The 19,526-nt window shown below is 46.5% G+C and overlaps 1 protein-coding gene across 4 annotated transcripts in view; it reads left to right on the top strand.

Annotated features, from left to right (window-relative positions):
• Nucleotides 1–12,025, top strand: part of ADAMTS20 (ADAM metallopeptidase with thrombospondin type 1 motif 20) — a 174,154-nt gene extending 162,129 nt beyond the window's left edge. For 2 of the 4 annotated variants that reach the window (XM_051850403.2, XM_051850402.2), the window contains exons 37-38: nt 6,622–6,726; nt 10,553–12,025. In XM_051850403.2, coding sequence (XP_051706363.1) covers nt 6,622–6,726; nt 10,553–10,642 — 195 coding nt within the window. In that variant the 3' untranslated portion in view covers nt 10,643–12,025. Of the gene's footprint in view, nt 1–6,621; nt 6,727–7,475 lie in introns of all 4 variants that reach the window. The other 2 variants (XM_051850405.2, XM_051850406.2) reach the window with 2 other exon arrangements.
• The last annotated feature ends 7,501 nt before the right edge of the window (nt 12,026–19,526 follow it).

Here is a 19,526-nt window from a genome sequence, read left to right as displayed (position 1 = left end):
GGCCAAAGGATGTGGGCCATCTTCTACTGCTTTCCCAGGCCACAGAAGAGACCTGGATGGGAAGTGGGGCAGCCGGGACTCAAACCAACACCCATATGGGATGCCGGTGCTTCAGGCAGGGCGTTAACCCGCTGCGCCACAGCACTGCCCCACGATCACTCTAGAATGAAGTTGTTCAACGGTGGAAGTGTGGGTCCCCCAACAATCTTCTTTTCAAGCTTACTTCGACTATTTAAATTCTTTAGCTTTTCCATATAAGCTTTGGGATCCACTGTCCATGTGTGAGTGAGATTTAATCTATGGATCACTCACATGATGGATGGGTAAGGAGGAGTGATGTCAGCAACACCACTGACTGGAGCCTCCTCGTGCTCCTCCCTCCTACAAACAAACAAACAACAACAACAAAAATCCCTCGACAATGACCCCACAGCCACACTGTGACCAGAATAACGAGGGGGAGCTCCAGCAGGCAGCGAGGGGCAGCAGAGCTCCTGAGAGCCTGGAGCTGGGATCGCTGCACAGGGCAGGAGGGAGGGGAACTCCTGACCCAGCAGGGCAGGGTTCCTTCCTGCAGGGGAGTTAAGCAGGACCCCTGCAGACCATCGCCACCGGGGGCTCCTGATGTCCTCCAGGCTCTGAGCTCAGCAGGGAGAGCTCCCCAGTCCTCAGACTGAGCCACTCCCCAGGTGAGGAGTGGTGCTGTGCCCTGTCCCCATGGCTCACGCTGCCACCTCAGTGTGCAGTCTTGGAAACTGAGGCATTGCGGGGCAGCCCCTGCTCTGGCAGCAACAGTGCACCTGCCCTCCCGGAGGCTTCACTGCCACTGTGGCGTGCCCAGCTGGTAGATTCCAGCCCTGAGCCAGCAGCTGCTCTGCCCTGTCCCCTGGGGCCATGCTACTGCCCAGCCACCCCATCCTCCCCACCTTTCTCGGAAACCCAATCCGTGGCAGTGTCCCATCATTCCTGGACACTTGCCCCCACGAGCTGGTCGTGCCCACCTTCCCAGGGTGCAGTCACCAGGGTATGGTGCCTTCTCCCTTGGAGCGCACGCTGGCCTTCTGTGCGGTTGGTTCCCAGTTATGACTTGCACTTGTGCTCTGTTCCCAAGGGCCCAGGCTCCTGATTAACCTTTTCCCAAAGCCAAACCGGTACTATTTTGTGCAACCAGGACCAGAACTTCGTGTTTCATGGGTGCAGGAGTTTCAAAGCCTTGGAGCCCAGGCCCTGGCTCCGCAGCTGCTCCGAGCAGTTTTCCTGGATCCCAGAGCCACAGAAGCGGCCTGTGGACCAAGCCAGACCCTGCAGCGAGGCAGAGAGAACCTCAGTTGAGAATCCCCACTGTGAGGAAGACAAGAACAGGAAGATCCCAAGCTCCTACTGGGGACTTGTTTAATTAATCTTTGCGGAAACACAGAGGCTGGAATGAAGGGTAGAAGAAAATATTCCATGCAAATGGTAATCAAATGAGAGCAGGAAGGCTATACTTACAGCTAATAAAATGGACTGCAAGTAAAAAAAAAATCTGTGATAAGAGGCAGTGAAGGTCATTATTTAACAATAAAGGGGTTAGTTCATCAAGAGGACATAGAAGTTATAAGTATAATGTGCAGCTAACATTGCATCAGCTAAAAGCATGACGCCAGTGTCGATAGGCATGAGGGGAGAAATGGAGAGTGCTACAGTACCTCAGTACCCTGCTCCCAGCACTGGATCAATCAACCAGAAAAGTCTTAAGGAAATGCTGGACTTGAGTCTACTTTTCACAAAATAGACTTCACAGACAAGTGCAGGACTTTGCATGGAACAGCAGCAGAAAGCATGTTTTCCCTAGTGTACATGGACTGTTCTCCAAGATAAACCATGTTAGGCCACAAAGCAAGTCTTATAATTAAAAATTATTGTGTTTTATTTATTTATGAAGCAGAGAGATTGAGAAGAGAGATTGAGAAGAGAGAGAGAGAGAGAGAGAGAAGAGCTCAAACCCTCTGGTTCACTCCCCCAAATGCCTTCAAGAGTTAAGGCCAGGCTAGGGCTGGGAATGGAGTCTGGATCTCCCATTGGCTCCTGGGGTCTATACTAGCAGGAAACTGGAATTAGGAATCAAACTCAGGTACTCTGTGACATGGGTATCCTAATTCCACTTTTTTATTTTTATTTTTTTTTATTTTATTTTTTTTTGACAGGCAGAGTGGACAGTGAGAGGGAGAGACAGAGAGAAAGGTCTTCCTCTGCCGTTGGTTCACCCTCCAATGGCCGCCGCAGTTGGCATGCTGCGGCCGGCGCACCGCGCTGATCCGATGGCAGGAGCCAGGTACTTATCCTGGTCTCCCATGGGGTGCAGGGCCCAAGCACTTGGGCCATCCTCCACTGCACTCACAATTAGACCAGTGCCTGCCCAATTCTTAAGAATTTTAAGACAAAGGTTACTGTTGTGGAGTAGAAAGTTAAGCCTCTACCTGCAGTGCCTGCACCCTACAAGGGCTCCAGTTCGAGTCCTGACTGCTCCACTTCCAATTTGGCTCCCTGCTAATGTGCCTTGGAAAGGAGCAGAAGATGGCACTAGTGCTTGGGCCCTGCACCCACATGAGGGACCTGGCAGAAGGTCCTGGTGCCTGGCTTCAGCCTGGCCCAGCCATGACCTTGTGGCCATTTGGGGGAGCCAACCAGCAAATGGAAGACTCTCTCTCTCTCTGTCTCTGTCTCTCTATCTCTCCCTGTCCCTCCCTCTCTCCCTCTCTCTCTGTGTCTTTGCCTTTCAAATAAATTCATATGTCTTTAAAAAAATAAAAAATTTTAAGAAGGTTGAAATCATATCTGATAGTGTTTTCGGCCAAATGATATGAAATCAGAAGTCAGTAGCAGGAGTTACCTTGGAAAATACATGCACATGTGTAAATTATACCACATGTTTCTGAATGACGTGTGTTTTAAAGAAGAAATCAGGGAATTAAAAATGCCAGAAATATTCCTGGACATTGACCTTGGTAATGGTTTTTTGGCTGTCACAGCAGAAGCTCAGACCACACAAGTGAAGACACATGAGTGGGACTATATCCAGCACTGAAATGTTTCTGCACAGCCAAGGAGGCCATCAGGACAGTGCAAAGGCAGCCTGCAGACGGAGAAAAGACATTTGAAAAGCATAGACCTGATAAAGGGTTAGTATCCAGCACTTATAAAGAACTCATACAACTGATTAGTAATAACCTGATTCAAAAATGGCCAAAGGATCTGAATAGATGTCCCAACAAGGGAGTGTAAAACTTGCCAGTCAGGGAAAAGTCAGTGAAATGCTAAGACACAATTGCACACACATTAGGATGGCTGCTATTTAAAAATTAGGATAATGAGTGTTGGGGAGGGTATGAAGTAGAGGGAAACTTCATATATGTTGGTGAGAATGTGGATTGGCACAGCCATTATGGAGAATAGTATGAAGGTTTCTAGAAAAACTAAAAATAGAACTGCTTTGTGACCCAGCAACCTCTCTCCCAGGCAGTACCTAAAGCAGTTCATCGCAGAAATGTTCTCCACAGCCAAGATGTGGAAGGGAGGAGCTGGCACTGAGGTGTGGTTGATAAAGCCACCGCCTGCAGTGCTGGCATCCCATCTGGGCCCCAGTCTGAGTCCCAGCTGTTCCACTTCCAACCCAGCTCTCTGCTATGGCCTGGGAAAGCAGTACAAGATGCCCCAAATCCTTGGGTCCCTGCACCCTTGTGGGAGACCTGGCGGAAGCTCTTGGCTCCTGGCTTTGGATTGGCACAGCTCCAGCCGTTGCAGCCAATTAGGGAGTGAACCAGCAGATGGAAGACCTCTCTCTGTCTCTCTGCCTCTCCTTCTCTCTGTGTAACTCTGCCTTTCAAATGAAATAAATAAATATTAAAAAAAAAAAACTCCCAGCCTGCAGTGCCAGCATCCCACATGGGCACCAGTTTGAGTCCTTGGTGTTCCGCTTCTGATCCAGCTCTCTGCTGTGGCCTGGGAAAACAGTGGAAGATGACCCAGGTCCTTGGGCCCCTGCACCCATGTGGGAGACCTGGAAGAAACTCCTGGCTTCAGGTCATCTCAGCTCCAGCCATTGTGGCCTTCTGGGGAGTGAACCAGTAGATGAAAGATCTGTCTCTCTTTCTCTCTCTCTTTCTACCTCTCTCTGTAACTCTGCATTTCAAGTAAATAAAATAAATCTTAAAAAAAGATGTGGACAGGACCTAAGCATCCCCTGAAGGATGAATGCCACAGTGCACACATAAGCACAACAGAGTATTATTCAGCCCTGCAAACACAGTGCCATCGGGCCCTTTCCCATACAGTGGATGAGCATGAAAGACACTATGCAGAGTGAAGTAGGCCAGACATGGAAAGGAAAATACTGTGCGGTTTTACGTATGTGTGGCATCTAAGAAATGCAAATATACAGAGGTAGACAATTACCCCTTGGTTCCCAGGGTTGGGGTGGGCGGGGGAGGAAATAGGAGGTGGAGGTAGGAGGGTTCAGAGTAGCAGATCCGAGGGCTGAGCAAGTCTGGGGACCTCGTATGTGACACAAGGTCTGTACGTTCTAAAATGTCCTGTAGCTTTAGCTGCTCTTGCCAGAAAAACAGGTAACCCTGTGAGGTGCTGGCATGTGCATTTGTTTCCGTCACGTAACCCTGTTACTACCTGTACGTGTCCAGTAACAACATGCCGTATGCCTCAGCATGCCCAGTAACGTCTCAGTGGGCGGAGAGAGTGAGTGCAAGAGGCCGGCAGTATCAGGTTGTACAAACACTGCATGACCCCACTGGGGTTCTCCTGGGTTTCCGGACGTAGGAGACTACACCACAGCATGTATTTCCATTCTGAAGGAATTTTACTTGGCGAGAAGTCGATCTTCCAAGGAACGTGGAGTGAGGTATTCAGTGTGAAACCTGTCGGGTTGACAGGATCAATGACTAAGAATCGTTCTCTTTCAAATATGTATCAACAGGGATGGGTGTTTGGCCTAGCATTAAAACCTGGGTTAAGATGCTCGTGTCCCACATCCCGAGCACCTGGGGGACCGTCCTGGCTCTGTCTCCTGGCTCCCGCTTCTTCCTGGCGCAGACTCTGGGAGGCAGCACGTGATGACTCTGGGTCTTGGGTCCCTGCCGCCCATGTGGTACACCTGGATTGTGTTGCCAGCTTCCAACTTCAGCTGGGTCCAGCCCTACCCATTGTGGGCGTTTGGGGAATGAACTAGCAGATGGGAGCTTTCTTTTTTGTCTCTCTCTCTGTCTCGAATAACTAAATTTTAAAATTTTAAAACAAACTCCAACCCCAGCATTTAGCAACATAAAATACTTCTTTGTCTAGTGTTAGTACCATTCACCTTCATGGCATTTGGAGGGTTTGTGCTCACATGTGTGTTCTGTAAATGACTCCTATGATACAGCTATTTGTGCATCAGTTCAGAGCGCTCTCTGAGTACCCCGGCTGTGTTGTGGGATCTGGGGATGCAGTAGTGAGGCAGAATACAGCTCAGAGTCTAAATTCCACAGCCTGATGATACTGAGTGTAACACATTGTCCTTGGAATTTATTTATTTGTGCTATGGCAAAATCACCACTTGTTGTCATCATAATATATCTGGATATTTTGTATTTAGTAAGAAATACATTGTTTAAGATTGCCAAGAAACGAAAATGAATAACTTGATATCTAATTCTTTTAGCGACGGTAATAATCAATATTATAACCACAGTAAAGTTTATTTAGCCTTTGCTTTCAGGACAAGATAATATTTTCATTAATATAATACACTTGCTGATGTTTTCCCGCAGTCTCACCCAAGTTTCATGAGTCCCAGGGCACTGGGATATTGTGATGTGATCTAGAAATGTCTTACCCTGGCCTACTGAGCAAGCTTTGCCAGTAGGCTGAATTAGCATGGACTTTCACTCCTCGGTGTATAAATGTGTGCTGTAAGATTACATAAGTAGGATACCATTTTGCTCATTTTATTCACCCATTTTCTTAGTCAACAGATATCTGAAGCTGAATTGTTAACAGAGTCTGAAATGCTTTGATAAAATGGTCCTTACACTTGGAAGCCATTAGGTCACAGAGCCCGTGGGGCCGCACACTAGGGTGCATGGGAGTCCTGGGGCCCCACACCCACCTACCCGTCTGGATGCTTAGGAAGGACGCATCAGCCAGCACAGCTGTGTAGGGGGCGCTCGTTTTGCATGGTGGGTGAAGAGGGAAAGGCACAGTGACGAGATTGCAGCAAATCCATGGAACAAGTGCAACACTGCAGAGGTTGGAGGTGGGGGTCAGCCTTGAAGCTGGAAGTGGCAGAGCCTGGCAGGGGTCAGTGCCAGGGGCAGCTTCTGCCAGCCTTGCCTGTGGCTCAGCACTGCTCCCGGGCTCCCACGGTGGGGTCAGGGGGTCGGGCAGCGGGACCCCGCTCAGCCCCCATGCAGCTCCTGGTGCTGTCTGAGGCTCACTTCGTTCGCAGAACGCGTGTGTCAATGGTCATTTCCCATGAGAAGCTCCTTCCAGACGCGCCCTGCATGCGCCATTCCCATGGCCTCTCTAGCCGAGGGCACCCTTAAGTGTTTTATGAATGTCGATTTTTGTTTTGTCTTGCTTGAAATCCAGGGACAGTTTAGCATCAACTTGGCAGGAACAGGGATGAAGATTTCCAGCACGGCCAAGTGGCTCGCTCAGGGCAACTACGCCTCAGTCGTCATCCGCAGATCCCAGGTGAGTCCTGCCTGGGCCGCGTCTCTCCTGTGAGTGAGCACTGAACGTCCTCCACCTACAGGCAGGCGTCTGTGGGTTCCCACGTGCGAGGGTCATAGTGTGTGTCATGGGGACTAACTACTATGAAGAGACATTGTGTTGACATTGACGATGTGTGTGTGTGGCTGTTACACACAGATCTGTGTGCAGGTTCTGGGTGCCTGCGTGAGAAACACCAAGTGCAGGGCATGACGCCGTCTGCCTCGTGGTGTGATTGCAGGTAGTACTTCAGGTAGAGGTCGTGTTTTAAGCTATCCTTTTATTTTGTTTATTCCATTTTAATTTTTGGTAGCACTGAGTTTGGCTCCTTGTGTTTAAATTCCGTCTGAGTCTTTTGTTCACATAAAATGGCTGCAGCCGAGGTGACTGGCTGCATCACGCGTATGTGACTGCCAGGAGCCAAGGCGACTGTGGGCCAGCTTGGAGGCTGGCTCCCGCTCCGTGAGCAGTCTGACTGTGGCTGGACACCTTTTCACGCTCATTCAAGGCAGTCTCTCTTCACTGTGGAATTCTGGTGCGTCTCGGGCTGTGGCTTCTGCGTGAAGGCTTGTGAGTTCTCTGATGTGCAGTCAGGCCGATGAAAGTCTCCCCGGTCTCAAGTGTGAGCGTTGTGGAAAACAGATACGTGCCCCTTTGGTGACGCGTCTGTATTTCATATGTGGAGGGAGATTCCTCTGCCGTTAGCAAATATTCATGGAGCTTTAACTCAGTGTTCCTGCAGATGCTACACTTGTGTGTCTGCACCGTGATTTCTCTGCATGCAGCCGCTGTCTTCCCAGTGAAAGCCTGCTCACAGTTACTGACACCTCCAGGTTCTCTCCTGCGTGGATTCTCTAAAGGAGCCTCGGTCCTGGGCGTGACCGAGGTCTCTCCGTTTCTAGCATTCAGAGTGAGAATTGAATTTTGGGTCTGGCGTCCTCCTGCTTTCATTCAGGGATGGGGTGCTGCTGCAGTCGTTGGCCGCCTAACAAACGTCTTCTTCAGTTTTCTCAAGAATTTGGATATTGTATGGTTTATTTATATTGTACCTATGTTTTCCATTTACATATATCTTTGTTTTTTTTTTTTTTTTTTTTTTTTTTTTTTTTTTTTTTTGACAGGCAGAGTGGACAGTGAGAGAGAGAGACAGAGAGAAAGGTCTTCCTTTGCCGTTGGTTCACCCTCCAATGGCCGCCGCGGCCGGCGCGCTGCGGCCAGCGCACCGCGCTGATCCGATGGCAGGAGCCAGGAGCCAGGTGCTTTTCCTGGTCTCCCATGGGGTGCAGGGCCCAAGCACCTGGGCCATCCTCCACTGCACTCCCGGGCCACAGCAGAGGGCTGGCCTGGAAGAGGGGCAACCGGGACAGAATCCGGCGCCCCAACCGGGACTAGAACCCGGTGTGCCGGCGCCGCTAGGCGGAGGATTAGCCTAGTGAGCCGCGGCGCCGGCTCCATTTACATATATCTTTGTAACATTTAATTATTTTAACTTTGCAAATATAGGTTATTATATAATATTTATCCATGTATTTTTAAAGATTTATTTATTCATTGGAAAGTAGTTAGAGAGAGAAACCTTCCATCTACTGGTTCACTCCTCAAATGGCCACAACAGCCAGGGCTGGGCCAGATGGATACCAGGGGCCAAGAACTCCCTCTGGCTCTCCCACGTGGGCCCTCTTCTGAAGCCTTCCCAGGCCATTAGCAGGGAGCTGGATCAGAAGCAGGACAGCCAGGACTTGAACTGGCTCTCTACTATGGAATGCTGGTGCCTCTGTGACAGCCCAGTTACTTCTGTTGTAACGGTTTATTTCTGTGGTTACTTTTGCCATCACAGCTGTCGTATCCAAAGCAGAATCCACGTAGTTCAGCTGCAGCTATGCTGCAGGGACGTGGGTCTGTACGAGAGTCCTTCAATCGCCACAGTCACTGCCTCTGAGCAAGCCCTGTCGCACCACCCCTGGACCCGCAATACGAAGGTCGTCAGCCACGTGAGCCCTGCACGTAAAGCTGCACCAGCTGCAACCGTGCCCCCTCCAATGTTTTGCAGTTTTTCTTTGTTGTAGTAACAGTGGCTTCTGTAATGCCACTGTTTATACAGACACTGTTTATAAGTAGATCCGATAGTCATAGCCTTTACAACATTCAGTTTCTGAAAATGATGAAGTTGTGCATTAATTGATAACCAAATAATTTTCATTTTTGTGCTTCCTGTTATAATGATAACCTGTTAGGTAACCAGGGGTGGGCGCTTGGCTCAGCAGTCACGTTGCTCCTGGGATGACCACAGTCTGTATGGAGTGCCTGGCTCTAGTCCTGGCTTTTCTGCTTCTGATCCAGCTTCTTGCTAATGTGCCTGGGAGGCCACAGCCGGTGGCTCAAGTGGTTGGGTTCCTGCCACCTACATGGAGATCTGCAGTGGGGGATGGGCTTCAGCTTGGCCCAGCCCCAGGTGCTATGAGCATTTGGAGAATGAACTAGCTGATGGGAGATCTCACTCTTCCTGCCTTTCAAATAAAAAAAAAAATGAATTAAAACAACAACAACAAAAAAGAAAGCTTTCAGAAAGAAAGGATTTTTTAGAAATATTTAGTATATTTAAGTATAATCTCTTTTGGCAGAAGAATGGGAATAAATCCACTTATTTAAAGCATGTTTCTAGCCAATAGAAATGTGAGACCGATGACATGCTCTGTCCACTGTGTCCAGCTCTTGGACATTTGTTGGCTAAATGTCAAGACTGAATTCTGGCTGAAGTCACCACTAAAAATGAATATTTTGTTAGATTATTCATTTTACTTCATTTCAACTTATATTCCCAATATTAACTATATGTTTACTTCACTGAGATCTTTAACCTCAATAAAAAAAAATGACAGCATTTCTTGATATAGAATGCCTGGTATGAAACTTGGGGTTCTGGGACCCCAGTGCCTTCTTGTTTGCCAATCAACCTCAAGAATATCAAGTTCTACATGATCAGTCTGTTTGAGAACAGGGAAGTGGACAAAGCTGTCCCTCTGATTACTCAGACTCTCTGCGGTGCCAAGGGCTCTGCAAGCAAAGGTAACGTCCAAAGCCCCTGCCCTCCACACACTCTTCCCAGGCAGTGTCCCAGGGGCCCAGGTTCCTTGTCTACTCTTCTTTCTGGATTAACAACAAAAACCTTTCCTTCCTGAGGAAGACAAGGAGTTCCTCCAGTGGTTAGACGTCAGCACTCACAGGGCCTGCCGTGTCTGTCTTTGCCACTAGAGGCCGGTCTGGGAGTCCACCCCCATCCGCTCTTCCCAGCGTGGGCCAGTGAGCTCCGCTGCCAGGGCTCCCCAGCTGCGAGGACAGCTTTCAGCCCAGGCTCCGTGCTTTTCTCCATTCTGCTGCCTGCTGCACTTTCCTCCAGGGTGTTGCTCTAACGCTGGCATGAGATGCTGCAGGTCAAGTTCGTCTTTTATGTGGTCACAGGGAATTTTGTGTAACTCATGCAAACCCTGGACAGGAATTGGGAAAGGTCTTAGTAAACTCACTGAAGCACGGCAATACCACGGTGGAAATATGTGAGTTGAGATGAGGTGTCCGCTTACGTAAGTGTCCACATTACCGAGTAGATTATCTGAAGCAGGTCACTTAACTGCCGTTAACTTGGCCTTGTCCGGCACTTTGAGCTCATACGAGGGGGGTGGCCTGTGACCTCGGATGCCGTGGTCTAGAGGCCCTGGCTGACGGTGTCAGCATGCCTGTTTCTTCCTCAGTGTGCACTCGGAGTCCAGCTTGGATGAGATTCTCCCGTGTCTCCTCCTTTCCCTGTTTTCAGGATGGAACCAAAGTGTACGGCAGGTGCGGAGGGCTCTGTGGGAAGTGCGTTCCGCACGGGACTGCCGGGCTCCCAGTTCAAGTGCTGTGACTTAGGAGGTGGGACGTGGGGCCCAGGAGGAGCCGTTCTCCAGAACAGGGAAGGAACCGGTGCTCATTTCTCCACTCTTCCCTTCCCGCGACGTCCAGCCAGACGGCTCTGCCTTCTCTTCAGGTGCTCATCAGGGAGTCAAACCACTGCTTCCTTTGCTTCAAGACGTTGAGATGACCTTAGCAAATCATGACTCTGGTCAGGGCCTTTTGGAAGAAATCACTACTTCATGGGAGGGAATTCAACGCTGTTTGAACTATACCAAGACGCCACTGGGTGAACAGCTTGGCCTGGACCAGACCCACCGCATGGTCTCCAAACCCACTCGCCGGTGTCTGCTCCATGTCCTGCTTGTTGTCCTGGGCAAGTGGATGTCAGGAAGAAGTTTCCTGAGAAGGACTACAGTCCTTGCTGAGCTGTCAGCTGAGGAGTGACTCGGTACGTCAAGAGCACACAGCCATTATACTTTCTACTGATACAGTTTAGATACCTTGGTTTATTGTTCCGTTAATTTAAAATTGTAGATGATGGTGCTTCATTGGGAAAAAAACCTCCTAAAAATGGTACCAATTTTATATTAACTATTTATGCTTGTGTTAAATGCTAAATACAAGATTTTGTGGGTATACAATATAAGAAATGAAATATAGAGTTTAATTTTAAAAACCTACCTCTAATTTGATTGTACTTAAAAGAACAATAACTTGTTTTTATATTTATATTCCATCATGCCTTTATAATCTTGTGTGTATATATGTATGTGTCTATTTAAAGATCTATCTTCTCAAAGTTGTATACTGTATTTTATGAATCAAATGCAAAAGTAAGAATTCTTAAAGTTTTGAAAATTCTATTTTGATAGACAAAGTTATATTTACAGATGCAAGATCTTTGTCAGAGATGTTCATGTTATTTTATATCAGAGGTTTCTATAGAAATGAATAATTCATGACAAACTATTAGATATCAGGAGTTTTTTTCATGTGGATAATTTGTGTGTTATGTGAAAATAACGTGACTTAAAAAGTCAGGTAGGCAAATATTTTTTTACAGCAACCTGCTCGGTAAACCAAAAGAAACTGGAATCTACTAATAGATTTTTTTGCCAGTAAATAGTAGTGTGCTAGTTTTACCCACAAAGCATTTTTCCCCAGACAGTCATGAGGGATATATTGTATCATATAAGGTACTAAAGAAGTTTCATGCCAGTGTAGTTAAATAAACATTTGGGGATCTCTGTATCAGAAAAGAAGTATTTTGCACTATGTGCCTTAGACCAGTGACACACAGTAACAGTATATAGCAATATGTTGCACATATTTTGTTTCATAATTAAAATCTTATAATTTATAAACATTTAAATAAAAAACATACTTGTGTGTATTTAGCACTTGTTTTCATTGTCTTTACATGTAAAAAAAAGTTCTCCACCACCAAGATCTGTAACTAAAACCACCTGAGAAATTCTAAAGCACAAATTGTTTCAGTTGTTGTGGTTGGGGTGGAAGGAGCTTCTGTCTGGTGTCAGTCCTCTCCCTGGCCTGAGAATTGTGCGTGGGAAGACTGGGGCTGCAGCCTCTCCTCCAGCGTGTGCTCCCACGAGCAGTCCTGTCCGCCCCGGCAGCTGAACAGGCAAATCACATGGTACAGGGCTGGGTGCCGCTCACATGGAGGTGGGCGGTGGGGACCCTGGATCCAAGGCCAGGGGCAGACCCCGGCCAACCACCCGTGCATCCTCCACCTCCTTAGAAACTGCCTTGGGCCTCGTCAAGTGGTTTGGTCAGTTTAAGTGGCCACTGGCGTAGTGGGAATCCCGTTAGTGCGCATTCTCAGTGGCACGTGACTTTTTCTCTGAGCTGAGGGGTCCAGCGTGGGGTTCACGGTCTGCGGGTACAAGGGATCCTCCCACCTGTCCTTCCCTTCTTGTCTGAGAATTGCTTGTTCATCATCTTTGTTGGTTTTTGTTTAGGGTTTTTCTTTTTTGATAGAACAGGTTTTTAAAAATTCCTATCAAAGCAAGAATAAGAGAAAGATAAGTCCACTTGGGGGCTGCCGTGATGTGTTCTCTTCGTTTTCCCCGCAGTGGCTGCTCCGTGCTGTCCTTGCTTTGCTCAGTTACGGGTCTCTCTTCTGTTCCCAGGTTCTCTGTAGAGAATACGGCTTTCTGCTCGCTGAGTAAGGAGGCCATTGGAAAGAAACCCCTTCAATTTCCTGACATCTTAGGCTTTCCCCTCTACCTCCTTCTGCACTTGCCACCCCCAAAAAAGAAACAAAGGAATAAAATAAGCATCCATATTTCCAAGTAAATGCAAAGAGGTTACATCTGTGGATGTGACTTAAAGCACTTGAGGCTTGCTTGTCAAAAATCAGGCTTTTGTGTTATACGAAGGGATCTAACAATTTTAATCTAAAAATTTAATTCCAACTGTCCATGAACTTTTTGAAGCCTGTCTTGTACAACCCCTTAAATTAAGTGTTGCGAATTATTAACAAGCAGTGTAGACAATTCTCTGTATGTCACACGTTTAAGAGGAAGTGTTTCCCGGCAGCTATATTTTTCCCTTCTTTTTAATTTTACTCATTTATTCTGGAGAGAGAGAGAGAGATAGAGATGGTTTATATTTCATTACGAGAGATCTTCCATCTGCTGGATTACTCTCCAAATGTCAAATGGCTGCAATGGCGAGGGCCAGGCCAGGCCAAAGCCAGAAGCCTGAACTCCATGCAAGTCTCCCACGTGCGTGGCAGGGGTCCAAGCTCTGCTGCTTTTCCAGACGCATTAGTAGGAGCTGGGTTGAAAGTGGAGCAGCCGCAGCTTAACCAGCGCCCCTGTGGGATGCTGGCATTGCAGGCAGTGGCTGAACCTGCTGCACCACAACGCCAGCCCCTTCTCTATTCTTTAAGAAAAAGGGTTTCCTATCCAGAATTAGTCACTCCGCCTGCAGTCCTGCTGCTCCCGTTCCGACTTCTCCAGGACTCCCCAGGATGACCACTGTCCTCCCCTCCTCACTGCGTGCTTCTCTTCTGTCAGAACCCATTTGCCCGCCTCGCCTGTCAGAACAAGCACACCCCAGCTCGCTCCCCTGTCCCTGCTGGCTCCCCCTCCTTCGTCTCAGTGTCACTCCTGCGAGCGGGTGTCCTGGTGGTCTCTGCAGCCTCGCAGTTCACTCCAGAGGCCCCAGCTCCCCTTCCACGGAGCCACAGGTGCTCTCCTCTGGGCCCTGCTTGAGCTACTTCCTTTTGGTGTCTTCACAGAGCTGGGAAGGGAGGGGTTGGCTCCAGGAAGTGCAGTGACATGGCTCAGTCAAGGTTGGGTATGGGATCTGCCTTGGTACGCACTCCACAGCCGCTGGCAAAGAGTGAGGACTTTTCAGAAATTATGTGCGGTCTTCTAGTAAGGAAAATGGTGTCCAGTTTATGCATTGTTCAACTCTTTTCTGCATCTCTGTTGATTTTTTCTAATTACATTATTAATCATTGAAAATATTTTTCTGATTATAGAATCAATTGTGAGTTTCTCAGTATAACAATTATTTTTATTACCATAATATAAATTATTAGTGACTATTAGTGTTAAATTCTTCAACTATAATTTTGGATTTGTCGCTTTCTCCCTTTTTTCTGCCAGTTCTTCCTCATGGATTTAGAAGCTCTCTCTTGCTAGATGCATGCCTAGTTAAGATTGTGACGTCTTTTTGATAAATTGACCATCTTACCTTCATGAGATATTTGCATTTATCGCTAATACTGCATCTTGCCTTAAAATCCGCATCGCCTAGAATCAATATAATGGCATCATCTTTCTTTTGATTGGTATTTGCATGATATGTCTCTTATTTTTTATTTTTTAACTTTTATTTAATAAATATAAATCCCCAAAGTACAGCTTTTGGATTACAGTGGCTTCCCCCCCCATAACTTCCCTCCCACTCGCACCCCTCCCATCTCCCGCTCCCTCTCCCATTCCATTCACATCAAGATTCATTTGCAATTATCTTTATATACAGAAGATCAATTTAGTATATATTACGTAAAGATTTCAGCAGTTTGCACCCACACAGAAACACAAAGTGTAAAGTACTGTTTGAGTACTTAATTCAGCATTAATTCACATTCTTCTTTTATTTTTAACCAGCATTTACCTTTGCTTTTACAATGTGTCCCTTGGAAATTGGTGTGTAATTTGGCCATGGTTTTTCACTTTTAAATGCAGTTTAAGAATCTTTCCTTATTTATCTTAAAGAATTCAAGGTCGTTTACACTTCATCCAATTACTGATATGGTTTGACCCACGTCTGACTCCTTGTTATTTGTGTTCTATTTCCCTCATTATTCTTTCCCCCTTTTTCTGTCTTCTTTTGAGTTCATTTAAGTTACCTACACATCTCCATCTGTAAATGCTGATGTCATTTGTAACTTACTAAAAAAGTTGTACAGTGACCTGCCCCCCTTAATCCGCATTCCCTGATGTTGCTTGTTTGCCACATCTGCTTATCATTCTCTTCTCGTGTTATGTGAGAAGACGTACACACGTGTTAGCACGTGTTATTTGTTCTGAATCCTTTAAGAGTAGATTGATTAGCTCGTGACCTTTTACCCCTTAATTCTTTAGCGTGCGCTTCCTAGGAAGAAAGCTATTCTCTTACACAGCTGTGATGTGGTTAACAGATTCCAAAGTTTTGCCACTTACCCGCCTGGCAGTGTTTCAGTTCCCAGTGACTCGAGTTTGCTGGTGGGAGGGGGCGTGCGGAGAGCGCCCTGCTTCCTGCACTCCTCCTGAGCCCCACTATATTTCTGTCTGCTGTGGAATCATCTCACGGTTCTGCCTTTAACCACTTGGCCTTCTCTCACACGTTCACTGAACGCGCTCTCCTCCATAAATTCCTCCCAGACCGATCTGTCTGGAACATCTTTCAAATGTTACCTGTGTTTTCTTCCTTTCTTACGTCATCTATCATTCTCTGCTTTCTGAGTGAATAAAGTTCTGACCACACATCTTGCCTGCTCTCCATGACTGTGTTATCTGCCTAAAAGCGAGCCCTCAGGCTCATGCAGCCACTATGTTGTACCAGACTTTGATACTCTCCGTCCTTCTTTGTTCCTTACAACACCTGATGGGCATCACCGATGTATGGATCCATTTATCAGTAACGCAGAAACTGTGTAGCACAGTGCAGATCCGTCTACACACCAAGCTCTCCTTTCCACTCTGCCTCTGACTTCACCTGAGAGTGGAAACTGTATTTATTCTGAACCCCCAGACAGCAAATATCAGAGTGTCTACCACCTGGTTACAGCTTGTGTTTTATGGTGAATGCATTAAAATGCTCAGGAGATTGGCTGCACATGAAAATGCATGAAAAAACTATGTGAAATGTAGTTTTCGGATTTTTGGAGGAATTGATGCGATGTTCAGAAAAATGCGAATATCTCTGGAGAGTTAGTTAACATCTTATTCAGCCCACTGCGGAATCTGTGAAGCTGCCTTAGAAGAAGAAAATGACTAATGTACTTTTTTTCTCGAAAATAACAGTTAGATCTGTGTTCATCAAGTTGTTTTATGTTACTTTAAAAACACAACATTGACATAGAGCGTAATAACATAACAAATTGTGCAGGACGGCTCATTACAGTTGAGAGCTGCTTTGATGAATATGAACGGCTCTAAGATGCCACAACAACAAGAAAAAGGAACAGAATTGCTGTGTTTTCCTCTTCCTTGCTGTCAAAGCAGGATGGAATGTATCTTGGCTAATACATTAGCTAGCAGTCAACAACCAAGTTCATTGCCTAAACTTCTAACTTTTAAAAACAACTATTATTTTCAAACACAGAAGACTCACCATTTCCTGTTAATTTTTTCCTGTTAATTTTGTGCACGTCTTTTAGCTACCAAGAATGAACTAGATGTTTTTTGAAACAGGAAGTAATAAGATCCAGTTGTGCAACACTGTCATCCCCTTATTCTTTAAAGATAACACAATCGCTTTGCTACATCTTACCCATTTTCTGTAATGCCTCATTTTCTTTTTGTATTTGAACCTTGAAGAAGTATCTACTGACAACAGTGGCATCTGCTGGCCACTCATAACTATTCCTCTGCGGGAGAAAGGAAAATTGCCAAACTCATTTTCTTCTTCTCTTTTCTGGAAAGCTTGGCACACAGCTGCTTGAAACGCATGAGGCAACATCTCTTTGAGTCACCTCTACCCCATTTAACAACGGTATCCACAGTCGCATCATATCCGTGTCTGCACCGTGGCTTCCTCTTAAAACTCGCATCTGAAACATTCTCAACAATGTAAAATCTTCCTTCGCCTCCAAGGAGCAAATAAAGAAATTGTTTTTCATGTAACGTGTTGCTTGGCTATCTTCACTCAGTCAACAGAGGAAAGGTGGAATGGGGTCAGATCATTCTAGACCAGGCTGCAATACTGACAGAGGGAGTAACACTGAATAAGGGTGCGGTTGCTCCTGAGCTTCACAGCCAAGGATTTGAAATGAAGAACTTCTAAGGCAGTGCTCAGCTGTTTACTTGTACCGTGTGCTTCTGGTGCCCTCGTGGGCAGTTACTATTAAATGAATAAACCTATTTAGTATTTACTGGGTATGAAGAGCACAGTTCTGGGAGTGGGAAGACCCTCAGTTCTCCCTTTCTGTTTTCAGAAGACAGCTTGAAAGCACTCAGGTGCTCGGTCGGCGGGTCGTGTGTACCGTGACCTCAGGGGAAATCCCCTCGCCTCTCTTGAGCATCGAGCTGTACCATACAGTTTGGCAAGTTCATAGGGCCTGCCTCATTTTGGTGCTGTCAATATTTTCTTGATATGGTTATCAATTCAAGAGCAAATTGGAAATGTGTACCAAGAGTATTTTTACTTAAGTTTTCAAAGACAGCTTTATTGAGAAATATCCTACCAATGGTCTCGAGGTTTTTTTGCAGAGCTGTATGACTACGGCCACAGTAACTTCAGAGCATTATCATTATCTCCCCCCAACACACACACACACACAGACACACACACACACACAACGCCCTGACCAGGTGCAGTCACTGCCATCTCTCTCTTCCCGGGGCCCCACAGCCCCGACAGTCACTAATCTGCTTTTTGTCTCTACATATTCACCTGTTGTGGACGTTTCAGCAAATGTCCCTTCTGTCTTGTAAATGTGGTTGTATACTTAGACCGATACCTCCCCGCCCCTCTCCCCTAACCACCTTAATTAGCCTCTGGCAGCCAGTATTCTACTCTGCGCTCCTATGAGCTTGACTCTGTCGGGTTCCACGGGCGAGTGAGATGGGGCTGCCTCTGTCTGTCTGTGCTTGGATCATTTCCCTTTCTGAATACTCTCTAGGTTCTCCCATGTAGTCACAAATGACCGGCTCGCAACCCTCTGTGGCTGAGTACTGTCCCATTGTGTGTAGGCAGCTCATTGTCTCCATCCACTCATCAACTGGAGCACCCTTAGGTGGTTGGTTTCTTAGTGGTTGTGAACAGTGCTTCAGTGAACAAGGGAGAGAGCAGCTGTCTGCAGTGTTCTGATTTCCCCAGGAGTGGGACTGCTGCATTATCTGCAAGTTCTTTCTATAAGGCTGCGAGGAATCGCCACACAGTTTTCCGTACTGGCTGTGCTAACTTACACTCGCACCAGCACTGTTCCGGGCTCCCGTTCTCAGCATCCTCACCAACACGTGCAGTCCTTTCTCTTTTCTTTTCAGGTGTGAGGTGACCTCTCATTGTGGTTTTACCTTCAATTTCCTTGAAGATTAGTGACGCTGAGCATTTTTTTCATGTACCTATTAGCCATTTGTCTGCCGCCTTTTGGGAAATATCTATTCAGGTTTTTTGCTATTTTTAAAAATGACAATATTTTCTTGCTACTGAGTTGCTTAGTTGCTTAATTTGGGAAGCTAACCCCTTATCAGATGTACTGTTTGCATTTGTTTTCTCCCATTATGTAGAATTATCTTTCTGGTTTTTTTAAAACAATTTATTTATTTATTTTGAAAGAGTTCCAAAGATAGAGAGAGAGAGAGATCTCTCATCTGCCGGTTCTTTCCCCCATATGGCTGCAATGACCAGTGCTGGGCCAGACCAGAGCCAGGAGCCAGGAGCTTCATCCTGGTCTCCCACATGGGGGCAGGGGTCATACACTTGGGCATCTCCCACCGCTTTTCCTCTGCTGTCAGGAGGGAGCTAGATTGGAAGTGGAGCAGCTAGGACGTGACAGGTGCCCATGAGACGCTGGTGTCTCAGGCACAGCCGCTACCCTCAAAGCTGCACCCCATGGGCTATCCCTTTGCTCTGTTAATTTGTTCCTTTTTTTGGTTTGATGTCATCCCAGTTTTCTAATTTTACTTTTGTTGTCTGTGCTTCTGGGGTCTTGTTGAAAATCCTGTCCGTTCCAGTGTCTTGAAACATTTGCTCTGTTTTCTTCTAGTAGTTTCATAGTTTTGGCTATTACGTTTAAATCTTCAATCCTTTTTTTTTTTTTTTTCCTAATTAACTTTGGCAACTCAGAAAGATGGTTTCATCCTGCTGCACATGGATCCAGTTTCCCAGGACTGGATCCTTCTATCCTTCTCTATGTGAGAGACTGCACTTTCCTCGTGCTGTGTTTTTGGCATCTTCATTGCAAATCAATTGGCTGCAAATGTGCAGTCTTATTTATGGGATCTCTGTTCTGTTCTCCTGGTCTATTTGTGTTTAGGCCAGTACTGTGCCATTTTGTTTGGTTACTGTAGCTTTGTAGCAAATGTTGAATTCAGGCATTTTGATGCCTCCAGCTCCTTTCCTTTGGTTCAAAAATGTTTTGGCTATTTGGAGTCTTTTGTAGTCCCATTCAAATTTTAGGATTTTTTTCCTGTTTATGTGAAGAATACCAT

This window comes from Oryctolagus cuniculus, chromosome 9 (assembly GCF_964237555.1).
Source record: "Oryctolagus cuniculus chromosome 9, mOryCun1.1, whole genome shotgun sequence".
NCBI lineage: Eukaryota > Metazoa > Chordata > Mammalia > Lagomorpha > Leporidae > Oryctolagus > Oryctolagus cuniculus.
Note: the sequence above shows the minus strand (reverse complement) of the source record. Positions and strands in the feature narration are given on the sequence as shown.